At 45.9% G+C, this 15655-nt stretch overlaps 1 protein-coding gene across 1 annotated transcript in view; it reads right to left on the bottom strand.

Annotated features, from left to right (window-relative positions):
- The window catches only part of LOC107195025 (homeobox protein homothorax), a 62786-nt gene that overhangs the window by 29784 nt on the left and 17347 nt on the right, over positions 1-15655 (bottom strand). The window contains exons 3-4 of the mRNA XM_015584781.1: positions 13070-13211; positions 458-508 (exon numbers count right to left, since the gene is read on the bottom strand). Coding sequence (XP_015440267.1) covers positions 458-508; positions 13070-13211 — 193 coding nt within the window. The remainder of the gene's footprint in view (positions 1-457; positions 509-13069; positions 13212-15655) is intronic.

Genomic DNA, 15655 nt, shown 5'->3' with positions numbered 1-15655 from the left:
TCATTCAGACCCCGTGTACACTCAAACACCATTCATGGAGACGTTCTCCATTCACGGAAGTCTCCGGTTTGATTTTCCGCCGCGTCTCCCCGACTTCCCGTAATTTCCACCGACAATTAAACGCTTCCCGTCACGGGGCGCCGATCCGCGTCAGCTTTTCCATCGTCATTCTTCAAAATGAACTTGCTCGCCAGGCTAGCTGCAGCTAGCTGGCTCGCGCCGGGTGGCCGAACATATCCCGGCGAGCGATCGTCAGATAAAATTGAACGATTAGGCGCAAACGTGGCGTGCGTGCGTCGTCGAGACGCTGTGGGATAGGGTGAAACGATCGAAAAAAACAAGAAAGATCACCGATAGGAAAACCGAGGGGAAGGTGGGAGGTAGAAACAAGGGGTGTTTCGAGTGGTTCCGCGAGTGTCCTCGACGACAGACAGTGGACAAATAAGGAAATACTCACCAGCGAGTCCACCTCCGGATCCGCGATGTAGTATGGTTTCTCTTGTCTGATCTGTAACACACGAGCACACGGTTAAAGAGGGTTTGATAATTAGACTCGGTGGTAATTGCGGTATTAAAACTATAGGAACGATCGTATCGCGAATGCCTCTGCGTACATACACACACATATATATATATATACTCTATATAATTCCCTCGATCTCCGTTCCACGCGCAGAGGATCTTCCTCTTCCAGACAGTCTTTCTCTAAGCGATTTCCTTCGCGTGCTTCCTCTTAATTGGACCCCCACTGTTCAATTCGTCGGTATAGAAACGGAAACGCGTCGGCAAACGCGATGGAATTCTCTCTTTCTCTCTCTGTTTGGCCGCGAGCACTCACGGTGGAGCAACGTTGAGAAGAAGCGAGGAGAGACGTCGGAGAGACGAACCACCAGCGGGATTCTCAAGCATTTTCATGGCGCCGCGTAGTGCCGATCAGAGTGGAAACAAAAGGGAGACCATGCCTCCGACCGACTGGTTGCACAGACTCTTAATTGGACCCGCGAGTTCTTACCGAAGAGGACGCGAGCCGAACGAACGACGCCCGGAAAGAATGAAAACGAGACGACAAATATCGATGGAAATACCCTGGACCAAGGATTGCGCGAGATTTCATTCGATGTGGGAGATTGTATGATTATAGAGCAATTGGTGGGCAAACTGCGACTCTCAAAGCTACTCCGAGCGACTCCAGAGACAAGATTGGGTTTCATTGCTATTTTTCCTAAACTTTTAGATCAATTCATCAGTAATGCGAATTTTCATTGATATTTGTGCAATGGAAAAATATTAACAGGTAAGAAGATTAATAGTTTTAACTATTATAACGTTTTTATACTTCAACTTCTAGAGAGACCAGAGAAAATTCGCATTACTTATGGGATGAGCCAGTATTAACGATCTATAGTAGAGTACCAATATGTACCAATATTAAAATATTTAATTTCTGTGACTCTTGAACAGTCAAAAATTTTGTATATAAAAAGTACTATCTGTGAATCTTATTATCGAAGAACTTGCTCATCCCTGATATAGAGTGAAACGTGAAGGTTTGTTGGCTTTCACTCGTTCACGGTTGAATGTTAGTTTTATTTTGTAATTGACAGCCTCATCTAGATGAAAATTTAGACTTCGGTATTGAGTAATTCTTTGGAATTCACCAGCAGGTATTCTCGATAGCGAATAGAGACCGTTCGATCGGTATTTAAGGATTCATCACGGAGCTCTTTTAGCAGCCATAAACATTATCGTGTTTTTAAACGCAGTGGAGCAACCCGATGCTCTATGGAGTTTGTCTTCAGTCTGTTCTTGAACTTCGGGTGAAGCACAGAAAGTTCAATTCGTTATTTGTTCCGACGGTTTTTTTACACCGATTCCGTAGATTATACATCTATGACGGGTTGATTTGCATCCAATTAGCATTAATGGACGCAGCGATGCATTACGAGTTAAATAAGGCGTGCGGGTTTCACTATACATTTCTTGCGTTACCCAGCGCTATATTCTCGCAGAGGGTTATTACCGATACATCAGTCTCTTAATATAACTAGGCCATAAATATTAAACCTTGTTTGTTATAAAAAAATTGGGTCTGCAAATCTCAGTAAAATCGTCTCTACTACTGGAAAAATTTCAACTATCTTGAAATAAACAGAAATATTTGATTCTTCGTCTGGTAAATTGAAAGAATTTTCAGTAATATTAGGATGATTCATAAGTATTAATTCATAAATATCACGTCATGGAGTGTATCAATAATTATGAATCACCCTAGTAAAAAGATCCTCCTCTAACGCCTTCTCGAACCATCGTACAAACTAATATTAACCTCTCGAATTTCGATCGAAATAGGTTAGAAGAACATTCGATATCGACTTCGGAATATCTTTTCGACTAACTTGAAGGAATATTCGCGTTCTCCGTAACGAATAGAAGAATATTCAGGTCTCAATTCATTCCCGTGACGGCTGGAATATTCAGAAAGGAACCACCACGAACGGCAAAAAAAGAGATCCGAGGCCCGAAGAACGAGTCAAAAGCAAAAATCGAATTACGATCTCTGGAAGAAAAGGGGACTGCGCTGTCCGACTCCGCCGCGAAACAGAGCCGAGATTTCTGAGAACGGGCCCCGTATTCATGAGTCTGAATTCTGAATGGGGGGAGTGTTCCTCTCGCATCGAGTGTATAGGTAATGAAGGCGTCTTCCCGTACAAACGCCGCACAAAAATACTGTCAACTCCTCGTAGGGGAGGGGGACTAGTTCTTGCCCGGGGTCCTGTCACCCGTGTGCTTTTTCGACGATCCCCGAGCGGCCTAGCGCGCGGGCCTGTTTGCAGGTAGCTCAACGTCGATTACAAATTGTAAGCAGACCTCGTCCTCGGGCGTTTTGCTCTCCCCTCCAGAGAAGACGGTTGGATCTTTTGCACTTGCGTCTTGATCTTTGCACCCGTGCGCTGTAATTCTTATCTCGGCCAGTGACGATCAAAGACCGTACCAGTTCGGATTAGCACGTGAGAATTCTAATTGACTAGAGTGCAGATTTTATGCATGTATCGTATAGATGATTGTGCAAAACTCGGTACAGTTGAATTTCAAACAAAGCTCGTCGAGAAAATTATTTTTTGCCGAACCTCATAGGAATAATGAAACAAATAAATTTCTACATAACCTCAATCCTTACAAATTAGTCCAGAAAAATCAATATTTGCATAAACATCCGCGGTCTAGTAAATTACGATCTATCGTATAATTACGATGGCCTTGATTAGTTTCTGAAATAGCGTGGTTTTTCCAAAAAATTACGCAACCAGGAAGGTTTCCTCGATGAAAACCTACATTTATGTATCGAATCAGCTGTAGGTCAGTTGAAAGTCTCTCGTTCATTGCTACCGCCAATTCACTTTCGACGTGTCTAGCAAAAACCATATTCCCCAGGGTAAACGTTTAACACTAAAATCGGTATAAAACACAATGCCAAGTCCCTATTACATCGATCCAGTCTTTACGATCTCACTGTAGCTCAACTGTATTATTCACGCCGTCGTAATATCGATAAAAACTCCACACAGCTCGCCAATCGATATACATATATGCACCACTAATATCTCCCGAAAGACCATTTACAGACACTTCGTGAAAGTCTCCGTTCCGTTGGCGGTTGTATCACACCGATTAGACGTCGGACGACAGGCCAGGGGAGGAGGGACACTTTGTGTGTGACAGCTAATTGAGCCCATGCATATGTATAAACTTATAGAAGCGCCATTAACGCGACGCTATTCTCGGTTTAAATATTCCAGATCGTTCATATTTATCGCGAGCGCTTCGTCCCGGCGTGAATGAAGCGAAAATACACATCCATATTCCCCGCCATGACTGGCCAGTTTCCGTGGCCTCCGCGCGAATTCCGATCATATCCCTGTACCCACAGTGAAGATAAATCGAGAGAAATTCGAATATTTTCCTACCCACGAAAGAGAAAAAGAAGAAAGAAAGAACGAAGCAGCGTAAAACCGTCCAAACGATGGCGGAGGAAACGAGAAAAAATAAATATCGACAGGAGAGCTACGGCACACCAGTTCAGAGATTCCACACAGGTATACAGGGGCGTTAGTTATTCGTGGCCGCACGCGTGAGATAAAAATATTGTGCGATAATATTTAGAGAATGCTCTCTCCCGTGTTCGACCGACATCGCGGTGTGGTGTACGTCTGTTTCGGGGCCAGAGCGTCGATCGAGAGAGCTCACTCGTGGCGACGATCCTGCCGAGAGATATACGAAGCAGCTGGCTTCCGGCGATGTTGCTTCAGCCATCGTTTTCTCCGCCCCGAAAACGCGTTTTCTCTGATCGGAATCGTCGTCTCGGACACCTTCGGAACGAGGTTGTAGCGTCTGTGGAAATTATATAATTCACCGCACCAAACGAGGCGAGAATAAAATAGTCTGCCCTCGTAAGGTGAGCAGATTGTCTCCTCCAACGGTGTCTCTGCGCAGTAAAACGAATTGCATCCCGCGTAAACTTTACGGCACCTTCATCATGCCAGGTTAGGGGCCCGAAGATCGTCCCGTGGAAATATCGAACGGTGCTTTCTTCGTTCCCTCCTGCCCTCTGTTCTGGATAGGAAAAGCACACGCTGTAAAACAATACAACGAAGCCTGTCGAACCGGTGGCTACTATTCAGTCCCTTCTGAGAGACAAGGATACCCTGGGAGGCTCGTTGACTTTCCCCTCTCCAGAGGGGGATTTTGACTTCCCAAATATACCTCTAGCCTGGTGACCTGATCGTGGAGCGATCGTAAAACCGGACGAAAAGGTGCCGGGATACCCAGGCGAACGTCGCGAACATCGTACAGTCGACGGAGTTAAGTCCAGAGAGTGGCAGGGGATTGTAAAAGGAAATTTTCCGTTTATGGCGGTGTTTGGGTGGCTTAATTGCCGCGAGGGACAAATTACCGTTGCTGATGGTTTTTATGCTTCGGGGATAGTTGCACTTCTAGGGGAACTACTCTGGCTTTGGTCTGTATAAACCTATAATTTTGGGTATGATGTTCCGATTGATAGATGGGAAAAGATTGCAGTGTTGTTTTTTTAATGGACGGAAAATTGGATTGGTCCCTCTAACGAAGTTCAAGTGATCAGTAGATTGCGGAACTTTATGGCAAAATAACATTTTTCTGAGTGATTTGTAAAGACAGACGTGAAGATTGGAATGTCTTCCATTTCTTAAGGATTTTATTATGACAAGAATAAGGCATATCATTTATTAGATCTAATGTTATATTTACTATTTATGTATCATATTTCACATAGTCGTATACGCTATAAATACATATAATCCATAGTCTAGCCTGATTAAGCGTTTCTTGCTTCTACGATAAATGAAATTACGCTAACACAGGGAATCGTGGCCTGAATTACAAACATTGCCGAAGCAATCTAGGCATCCTATCGGTACCGATTCCTTTCGATCCTGATCTCAATTTCACCACGATCTGAACATCAAGATCTCACAATTAGAACCTGAACAATTATCGTTGTAGACTCTACAGATAAAGCAGGAGCAATGAACCTTGAATCTCAAAGCCCAGTACGTATCTGTAGAATAAACCTATGACTTCATTCGAAGAATCCTTCAAACGGTCTCCGAAAGGCAAACAGAATTCAATCAAAATGGGATCAGGAAAGAAGATCGGCTAACCCTAGCGAGCTTTCTCATCGCAGACGTTCATAGAACCAAGAACGACAGTGACAAACAGATAACGCTTAAACGATTACAGGAAGATATAGCCCCTGATGGAGGTTAGGCCAGGTGAGAGAATAGGCCACGGATACAAAGCCTGGAAAACGGTTCGCAGCAGCCGGTCAGATCAGCCGGACAGGCAATTCGTCCGACGACAACGAGAAGCAACGCGACGACGAAGAAAACCGGTCCACGAGATGGGGTGTCTCTGTCGTCGCGACCGGATAAGCTCGAACGGAACGGGCGACTCCTCGCGCGAGCTTCGTTTCGTTAATTAGCTCCCAATCGGGGGAAGGGGGCCTCGCGAGGCACATCGATAGCCCGCTTATCGGGGTTCTGGATCGTTCAACCTGCCGCGGAATTCTGTGTAATCGCGCTTAATTGCATCGATTCGCGAGCGGGTACCAACACAGCCGACCCGCTAAACCGTTGGTCTAGGTCAATTTTTACACGGGCTCATTATTAGGACAGCTGGTCTCTATGGAGAAAATGTGATGATTTGTAAAAATTATATATTTCAAATCAATGATGTTATATCATAGGAGCACACGCGATGTCTATCGAGCGGTAAAACGTCCATTGACACAGTATGCGTCAAACTGACCTAGAATTTTACTTCGAAGTAAAATTCAGACTTTATTGAAAATGGTACTACTGGGGTCATATAGTAGCAATTTCAGGTATCCTAAAGATTGTGTCAGAATTTTTTGAACACGATTAAACATTTGATATTAATTTTTAACCGTGAAAATATAATTTACAATGTTCAACGTTCATCTCAGAATTTTCTTTAGCTCAACAAATAGTTTTTAAACAACAGCCGATCGAATATTGTCTTGGAGTCAAATTGATCCAGTGCGACAACTACGTTTGAAAAAGGTGTGACAACCGATGGTTAATATCCCCCTAAACAATATTCATTTCAGACTTTCAATCTAAATCGTTTCACCATTTTCCATTTTCACCTATTTCGTTCACTTACACCATATTCGATAACTGTCCAGATACTTAAAAGCGGGAGTGTATGCCGCACAAAAACCGGTAGCAAAGTGGATGCGTCTGCCACACGATCACGCCTCTCGATTGCCCCAAAACAAAAGAGTCATCGCGAGTCATTATCATGAATATGATAATCTGGCTTTCCGTAACCTCTTGCTTGTTATCCTAGATGCAATTCGTTAATAATCGCACAAGTCGAACGCCAAGGTTCGTTGGCTAACCGAAACTGATCTTGTCTTCTTGACGGAGCCGATCCACGGAGCTGGAACGAGGAGCAGCAGCTGTTTCCACGCGCACTTTCCCTCCGGGCGCAAAAACGCAGCGAATGCATAAATTCATAGGGCAACGGTGTCCGCACCTCTGAGGTGGAAAAGCAGGTAGTAGCGTGCGCGAGCGAGCGCGCGCACGGGCGGAGGACGCGCGCGCACGCGGTCCTATTAGTCAGGCTGTCAGTGCGGGGGCCAACGTTTTACAAGGGTTTAATGCCCCCGGAGGTGCATTCTAATTGCGCCAATAAATCCCAACGGGTCCTTCACGCCGCGCGCTCCGTCTCCTTTCAGGCTGCTTTTAACGGAGTGGACGCGGTGGCGCGCGGAATCCTGTCGGAATAGGCTATCCACGCGCCCACGTTTCGCACCTTCGAGGCGTGCGTGAACGGTCGACGTAAATTCCGTTGGTTATGGTTTAGGTATGGATCAAAAAGTGATAGAAATGGGAAAAAGACTAGATACTTCGTAGTCACGTGTGATAACCTTTGGGGTTGTATTAGGATGACGTAGTGAGATGTGGGGATGATAAAAAATGAAGAACAACAGGTAGAAGGTGTATTCTCCTTAATTGAGTTTAGGATGAGCTGATTAAGTATAGAGTCGTTAAATGAAGTCCGACACGAGTTACAGTCTCTATTGCACTGTATGAATCGGCTGATTTAGGGTCTATAGAAGAGGACATGCTCACAGTCTCTATCTCAACATCCTAACTTTCAGCAAGTGTATCGCACCAAGGAACATCTGTCTCCATCACAAAGGTCCCAAATTCTATCAAATTCAAGGAACAGAAGAAACTCTTCCACAATCTGACGAAAAATCACCCAGCACAAGAAGAATCCATGAGCAAAAGGTCCGGAAAGTCCGTGACCAAACCAATTTGCATCCAACATACAATTTTACAAACAGGATTCCACCGCGACTGAGTAGTCTAAAGGGCCCACGAGAGCCATCGGGATCGGCACAAAAGAGCGTCGATGCTCTTTTCGTGGAGGCCGATTAATTTAGGCTCGACGGAGCGCAACACGCGCGTTCTTTCTTTCTCTTTCTCTCTCGCCGGGACGCCGTCGAAAGCGAAATTTTCGCAGCGGCCGACTGACGAGATGGGCACGAAAACTGGGACGGTCTCGATCCATCCGTCCGGTAAAAAAGGGCACAACAATGCGCGCGTAACGTGCCGCGCAGCGGGGCGCAACGTGTTCGCGCGCGCTGCCACGTCGCAGGAAGCCCGAAATAGAGGAGAGAGAGAAAGAGAACCGTCGGTGCGCGCGGCGGGGCGACGCGCAAAAAGGGAGCGTAGAAGACCAGGGTCGATCTCTCTCTCTGCGCGTGGAATGTATCGAGGCCCCATAGGGCACAACACACCACGATATGCGTGGACCGCACGGGATAATGCCCAGGCCCCATTGAATAGATCAATTTACAATGGCAGAAAATGAGCACCGCGCGCTCCACCGGCCCTGTGGCGTGCACCCCTTCAACTCCCCCCTAGCCAGACCCCCACTCCGTAGAGGTTCGTTCGCTTCTCACGATTCGACGGCGGCGGTGGTCGTGCCGCGACTGAGAACCACGCATGCGTTCCACGGGCGCGCGGCGACGCATGCGTGGAAAACGGGACGCGGACGAATAATCCGAACGCCACGACCCGGGCGCGCACGCGGCCCTTTTGTCGCGGCGCGATCCACGACCCTACCGGCAACCCGATGGCACGCATACACACAGTATCGACAGGGTGTAAAAGTGGGTTGGAACGAGAGAGACAGAGAGATCGACACGCATCGAAAACCGCCGCAAGAGGATTGTCACCTGCTTATCTTTTCACGGTTACCAGGTTGGCTCGCGGTGAATAGACTGCTGCCCCCTGCTTTCTCTGCCTTCCTTGTTCCGCCGATCGTGTGTACAGGGTGACGCAAGATGGGTTTAGAAAGCTTGGATTATGAGAGTATTCATTGCAGTTGATGATACGTGACCCTGATCGTGGTAGATTTGTTAAATAATCCTAAATGAATGGGGTAGAAGTCTCGATGATAATACTTGAGGAAAGGTGTAGTTTGGGTTCAGTGAGATCTCGAGGGGCTTGAGATCTGACGTTGGGAACTAGTAGAAATTGGAAATTTCGTTCTGTACCCTAATGAAGATCTTTAATCGAAAACCAGTAACGAAGAACTGTTCATCCTGAACAAATCTAATGGTAATTTTGTCACGTATTCTCTGGACGATAACAATCGAACGAAGAAACCATAAATAAGAAGCAAACTCTGTACACACTCCGTTAACAATTTGTTTATCCGTTTGGGGGGTTCGCAGTCGCAGACCTGACGCCATATGGCGCATCATCGCCCGTGTCTCCGATGAATTCTTGTTCCGGAGACGATCCACGGGAAAGATACGCGTGGAAAGACGATGCTTCATCGTCGACCGGCGGCGGCTCGTTACCGCGAGTGGGAAATTAATTACGTCGATAATACGGATGATATACGGGGTCCGTGTAAAAAAAAGGCAGGCTCCATACAGCAAAGGGGAACACACCGTGTCCGCCATCGCGATTTACTATGCCGTTACGTTGCAATACGCAAAGAGTCTAGGAGAAAACCTCGCGGAGAGCCTTCGGGTATCCTTCTTGTCCCCCCTCCCCTTCTCCCGCGACTCTCCCAGCAACCTCGTAATCCTATGCCGCCTTATTAAGATGCAAATGTCATGTCAATTTCGCAATTCTAACGGAGTCCCCGCGAACACGCCGGGCTCTATGGCGCGCGGAGTTGTCTCTCGCGGCATAATGTCGACATGCCGCCGCGGATAAATAATAGAACGAACGGGGCGGCGTAACGAGAACGAACCGCGGCGGTTCGAGGCGCGCACAATCGAGTCGGTAGAACCGATCCGAGATCGGCTGTGAACCGTACGAGGCGCCACACGAATGGTTATAGAATCGCGTACGAAAAAACTTCGTGACAGCGAGTGTTCGCTATTCACGTGATTTCAATGTTGGAAACCACCAGGCAGTGTGATCATTAGACCGCAGAAGTTCATACAAATTCACGATTTTAGATACAAATATGCGATGACTAGTTTTTTTCCCGCGGTTTTGCTGGCGTGGATTTTGGGATTTCGTGAAAATATTTTTAAATTGAATTACCAAAAAAGAAAAAAATTGATACATATTGTATTGTTAGATTTATCTACGTTTATTTGGACACCTGTCGCCCCCTGGAGAAGGGGGCGACACCTCTAAAGGTTGAATTTCAAAAAATCCTCTTAGTGGATAGTTACTTCCTAAGAGGAAGCTATCCCTAAAATTTAATTGGGACTTCATTTGATCGCGTTTCGCAGGTTACACGGTACTATAAATGCATAAACTTCCGCAGGCTAGTGATCATCACGCCTCTCTTTCTCTGGATACCTACTTTTCGTCACGGGGAAAATCAGGCGCGCTCAAACGGTTAAATTTACAGCAGACAGAGACAGTGCTCTCCTCGAACCCATCGAACCGCGGGTCGAATTAAGCCGCGGACCACCTACCTCACGCACCTTATCGTTCCGTACCTCTGCCCAGGAGTCTTAACTCTTATCGTTATCTTGGCATAGCTCTGCTCGGAGCCAGTTGCTACTGTGTTACCGACGCTCTATATTTAGATGTTACACGGATCCCGTCCTCTCTCATTTTCCAACTGGGTTCACGGGGGAAAAAAATACGATAGAGAGTAAATACAGTAAATCCTCGATGAGTGTTCGAAGGCTTCGACAAGGAGAGGTCGGTCGTAATGCTGACTTTGTAATAACCAACACAGTGACTGAGTTTGGAATTCTGAAGCTAATGATATTCGTTTCAACATCGTGTGGCCATTAATTTATGAAATATTTCATGTTCACTGCCTAGGAGCCTTCGAGCACTCATCGAGGATTTACAGTACATACACGAGACGGTATTCCTCCAAGGATCGAACAATTAGACGTCAGAAACAGAGAGTCACATTCGTCCACACGTTACAAGTTTATGCAAAGAGAACCTGGAAAGTGGGGGGTACGTACGAGTGCACCGCGGCGGCTATCTACCTCCGCGATACCCGCGGACGCAGATATCCCTCAATCTAAATGTGCTGCATTCGTTAGCATCGACTAACCGGCGTGCGCGCGTCGCAAAGACCCACCAAGGCAACATTTTTATCGTCCCCGTCCTCTCTGTTCGTTCCCGTCGTGTGGTACCTGCGTACACATACGCGACGTTTATTCCGCTGGTACACGTTGGGAACATGCATCGAAACCGCCTCGTTACCCACCTCTAACCGTTGCTGCGACGCACACTGAAAATCGATCGTTTCTTTCGAATCGATCGGAATTCCCGGAAGGTCACCAGGAAACATGGTCGCGAGAGGCAGAGAGGGTATACATACCTGAACAGCGTGTGCTCTTTTATTTTTCTCTCTTTCGTGGAACGGTATCGGCTCTCTATGTGGCCAGAAGAACGGACGTGTAGTAGAACGGCGAAACGACCACGCGCGCGCGTTTTTAAAAGGGCCCCGGAATCGTTTCGCGGCGTGCGGCCCCCACGTAGTATATAGGTTCTCCGGTTACCTACGCGTGTCCTTGGAAGAGGACTCGCCTCAGGTGAGTTACACGAAGATCGAGAGAACCGAAGGTACGGGGAGGGAAGAAAAAAGAAACGGTGGAAAAAAAGAAAGGGGGGCTCTTTGCTCTCCTCGAGAGCTGGGAGCGCTCTTCTTCCGGCTCGGTGCGCTCCGAACCGAATCATTCTTCTACCGTGTGTGGATGCTTTTTTCGTTTCTATTACCCCGCGACTGAATTCCTTCGGGAGATCTCGAGAATTCGAGTGCTAAGAAGGAAGGAACGTGTCGAGGAGTCGTGGACTAATTTGGAGCGGTTGGAAGTCATAGGGCCCTTTGGGCACAGTCTTTCACGAAACTGCCTGGACGATAACGAATCGGATGGAAAGTGCAGAATTCTCGGATACCCGTTACGTGGACCTTTGCTTCTTTGGGAATGGAGCAAGATTTTTTATTTAAAGAGTGATGATTGTGAGGAATAGCGTAATCCCTGCAATAGCAGTTGAACCTTGTCCTTTAAACGCATTCTGTACACCCACTTCTGTAGATTTATTTCTATTGGAAACGAAGCCGCGATGTTTGTCTTCTTCTGTGACTGTCGTGTGACTGTCGTGTGTCTGTCAGAGTGTCTTCGAGTAATAGAGAACGTTAGAATGCTATTGTTGGAATCAATAGAAATGCATATTTATTTCGGACCCTAGAAACCTTATTGTTCCAGCTTGTGGATGTTTATTGCAGCTCAACAACAGACTGAAGAGAAATGTCTAATGATTTGAATACACTGCGTGACATAACTATAAAACCACCTTTAAACTTTCAATCTTTATGTATTGTGGTTAAAATAAAAACGAACTACTTTTTTTCCTGTGGAATATAATCTATCCTTTTCTGAAGGGCCATTATTTCTCAACAGGATTTCTAACATGGCATACTTGCTTCCTTTTTATTTTAAACACAATATCTATAGTCCTGAAGTTATGCCACGCTGTGCATACTGTAGCTATAATTTAGGGCAAAGATTCACTGATCCTGACAAAACACAGTATCTATGATTTCACGGGAGAGAAGTGTCTGTACATATGAACGTAAGAAATATATAGAATATCTGCCTTTATCTTGGCTCTGAATCACGAAACAACCGCTGTCGAATCAACCTTCGTAACTGCGGTGTCTGGGTCTATGTTGACCGAGATTCTCAAAAGCTTCGCTCAAGTCCCCCGGCTTACGGTGGTATTAATTCACCCTGACAAATTTTTCATATTACGTCTGATAACGAGACCAACGCGTCTGGAATAAGTACGTTCTAACACACCTCTGGAAATAAAGTTAAGCCACTGCTACCTTTACCCCTACGATATTAAGACCACTGTCTAAACAGATCCATGCAACCCTGTCTATCTCATTCGTCTTCCGCGAACGAAACAGTCATCGTGGCGTTTCATCAACGCCAAAAAGTGTGTACTTACGCTAAAAGTATTACAAGAAAAATGAGTCACCATCTTACCTGTTTGGAGAAGACAGCGATGTCCTCGTTGAAGCTCTCAGACGAGCAGACATCACCGCCCGCGACGCCTGGTTCACGCGGCGTACACGTCGCGAGCTCGCACTTCTCGAAGATTAACGCGAGAAGTGGGAACAGGGGGTGTCTGTGAACAGAAAATAGAAACGGTTAATGATAAAGAATGTGCGCTGAAAAATCCCTGAAAAACACCATCGTGGCTGTGTAGGATCGGTCCCGATTCATAGATACAATGGACTCTAACTATATTGCCATGGTCAGGGCTGTAGGGGAGTAAAATGGCAATGAGTTCAGAGCCCCCTCCATGCTAAGTTCTATCGTCGTAGCATCGGCCTAAGCGCCTGCGCAAAAGCTGGGCCGTGCTGGTGCGCCGGCGTACGCAACGTGGTGGGAGAGCGAATTTGTGTGCTCCAAAGTACGTGTGAAGGGGAAGTGCTTCGCGTGGCAATATGTTTAGTGGCAATATAGTTAGAGTCCACTCTATTGAGATTTAAGCACAAACACGCGGCGATGCTTGTCAATCGAGTCTACGAGATATCGCCAGAGGGAAAGATTGTGTGTGTGTCTCTCTCGGTTTCGTAGCAATTTATCCTCGCAGGCTGAGGACACGGTGCGCGATAAATTAAAACCGGCGATCGACCGACGATATACGCTGATTAAAACACGATCAAAGTCGGGACGACGCGGATAAGCGCCGCTGGAGACGGCGAAAGCCATCGCGAAGAGGCACACAACGACGTGGTTCGTGGAGGAAGCGTGCCCCCCTCTCTCGTGTAGAGAGAAATAAATTACCCGGCGTGTATATTTCCTTCGAACAGCATTCTGGGGATTCTGAAGGCTTTTAATTGCGCGCCGATTCGAAGACACGCGAGATCGTCGGGATACCTTGACCCGGGGGGAAAATAAAGTGATATACGCGGGGTATTGGCGAAGTTGCCCAGCGGATTCGATATGCAACCTTAGAGATAAAGACTGTTGATATAAAGTAGCATTTGAAATTTGAAACAGTCCTGGGTGATACTAGACACACCGATAAGTAATCCACTATGGTTTCGATAAGATTCCGATGATGTTTCGTTAACAACTTGTTGGTTCTCTGTGGACTCGAAATGCTGAAGAAAAATAATTGAAAATAGTATATTACTTGTTTCTGGCCTTCTATATTTTGTAGTGGAACTCGTGTGAGAAACAAAAAGAAGAATATAGTGATTTTTAATTTCTAAATCTACTAAAACCTACGATTGTGCCATGTATACAAGTTCATGATTTCACAGTAGGTCCGTTAATAACGTTATACCGTTTCAACCAACGATGCTATAATAAAAATTTAATCGAGCATACAGGGTAATTCAGTTGCCGATCGCATAGTTGGTCAACACAAGAACCGATGGTTATATTAACACGGAAACAGAATATTTTCACGGTTCACTCGTGGGCGAACGAGCGGCGTGTTACACACGGATGACGGTTGTCCCGCAGTATTAGGAGGATCACCGGATAAGATAAGATTAGCCGATGCTGGTGCAACCACGTTCCAACCGTGGCACACAGGAGGGAAAACTACACTTGTGATTTAAAGTAGATGTACCTCGGCTGCGCCACTCGAAAAGGGAACATCGCATAATAATTCATGTGGTTCCGTTCCAGTCGACGTCGATATTAAATCCAACCGAATCGATTCGAGGAAAAACTGTCACCCCCGTTGTGCATTGTGCGCTAATTATAATCTCGAATGATCGTTTCGTGATTCCCCCGTGAACGTGATCGATCAGATTATTCCGTTGAGTTTATACATATCGGAGACCTTCGAACGTTCCAGGAGGGGTTCTCCGTATCACGCGTAAAATACTGCGAATAAAATCCGCCGTGGAATGCAACGAACCCAAAATATTGCGTGCCTCCTCCCATCAGCCATTCATGAGATACAGTGACTCGAAAGGCGAACGACGAATAAAACGCCGCCTGATGTTACCTTCTTAGCTCTCCACAAACGTCAAACGTTTTTCCTTCCTCCCCCCTGAGGGGGAGATCGCTAATGCACAAATATGCAATATTCACGAACTGCCCCCCCCCCCCCGTGATTTGTACGACTAATTACAACGAAAGGTTGAAAATTAAAACGACTCCCGTCGATGAAAAACGCCACAACCCTTCACGCTATTTATACCCTGAGATACTCCAATGCTCCAACATCTTTCATTAGCATTTTAATAATGAAACTACCAATTCCGTCGAAACGATGAATTTCAGTAGTCTTGCTTTATAATTACGCAACGGAAAAAATTCGTTTTTGTCGGAACATATCCTGAAGCATAACTTATTCTTCTAACTTGTTCACAGAAGTTATATTATACTATATGCCAAATTATACCAATTATATTACTAATTTACTATACACGTTCACGTAGTTCCATTGTTAAATCTATATATTTCCACGTAAGCTTGTAAAAACGATAATCCTGTAGACACAAGATTATAACTAAACTGGCGAAGTACATGCGAATTTACAACTTCAGATACTAATATCTGAAGATTAAAATACCACAGAATTTTGAATTTTGTATCAGAGGC

Source organism: Dufourea novaeangliae, unplaced genomic scaffold (assembly GCF_001272555.1).
Source record: "Dufourea novaeangliae isolate 0120121106 unplaced genomic scaffold, ASM127255v1 scaffold8, whole genome shotgun sequence".
Classification (NCBI taxonomy): Eukaryota; Metazoa; Arthropoda; class Insecta; order Hymenoptera; family Halictidae; genus Dufourea; species Dufourea novaeangliae.
The sequence above is the reverse complement of the archived record's forward strand: the minus strand, read 5'-3'. Positions and strand labels throughout refer to the sequence as shown.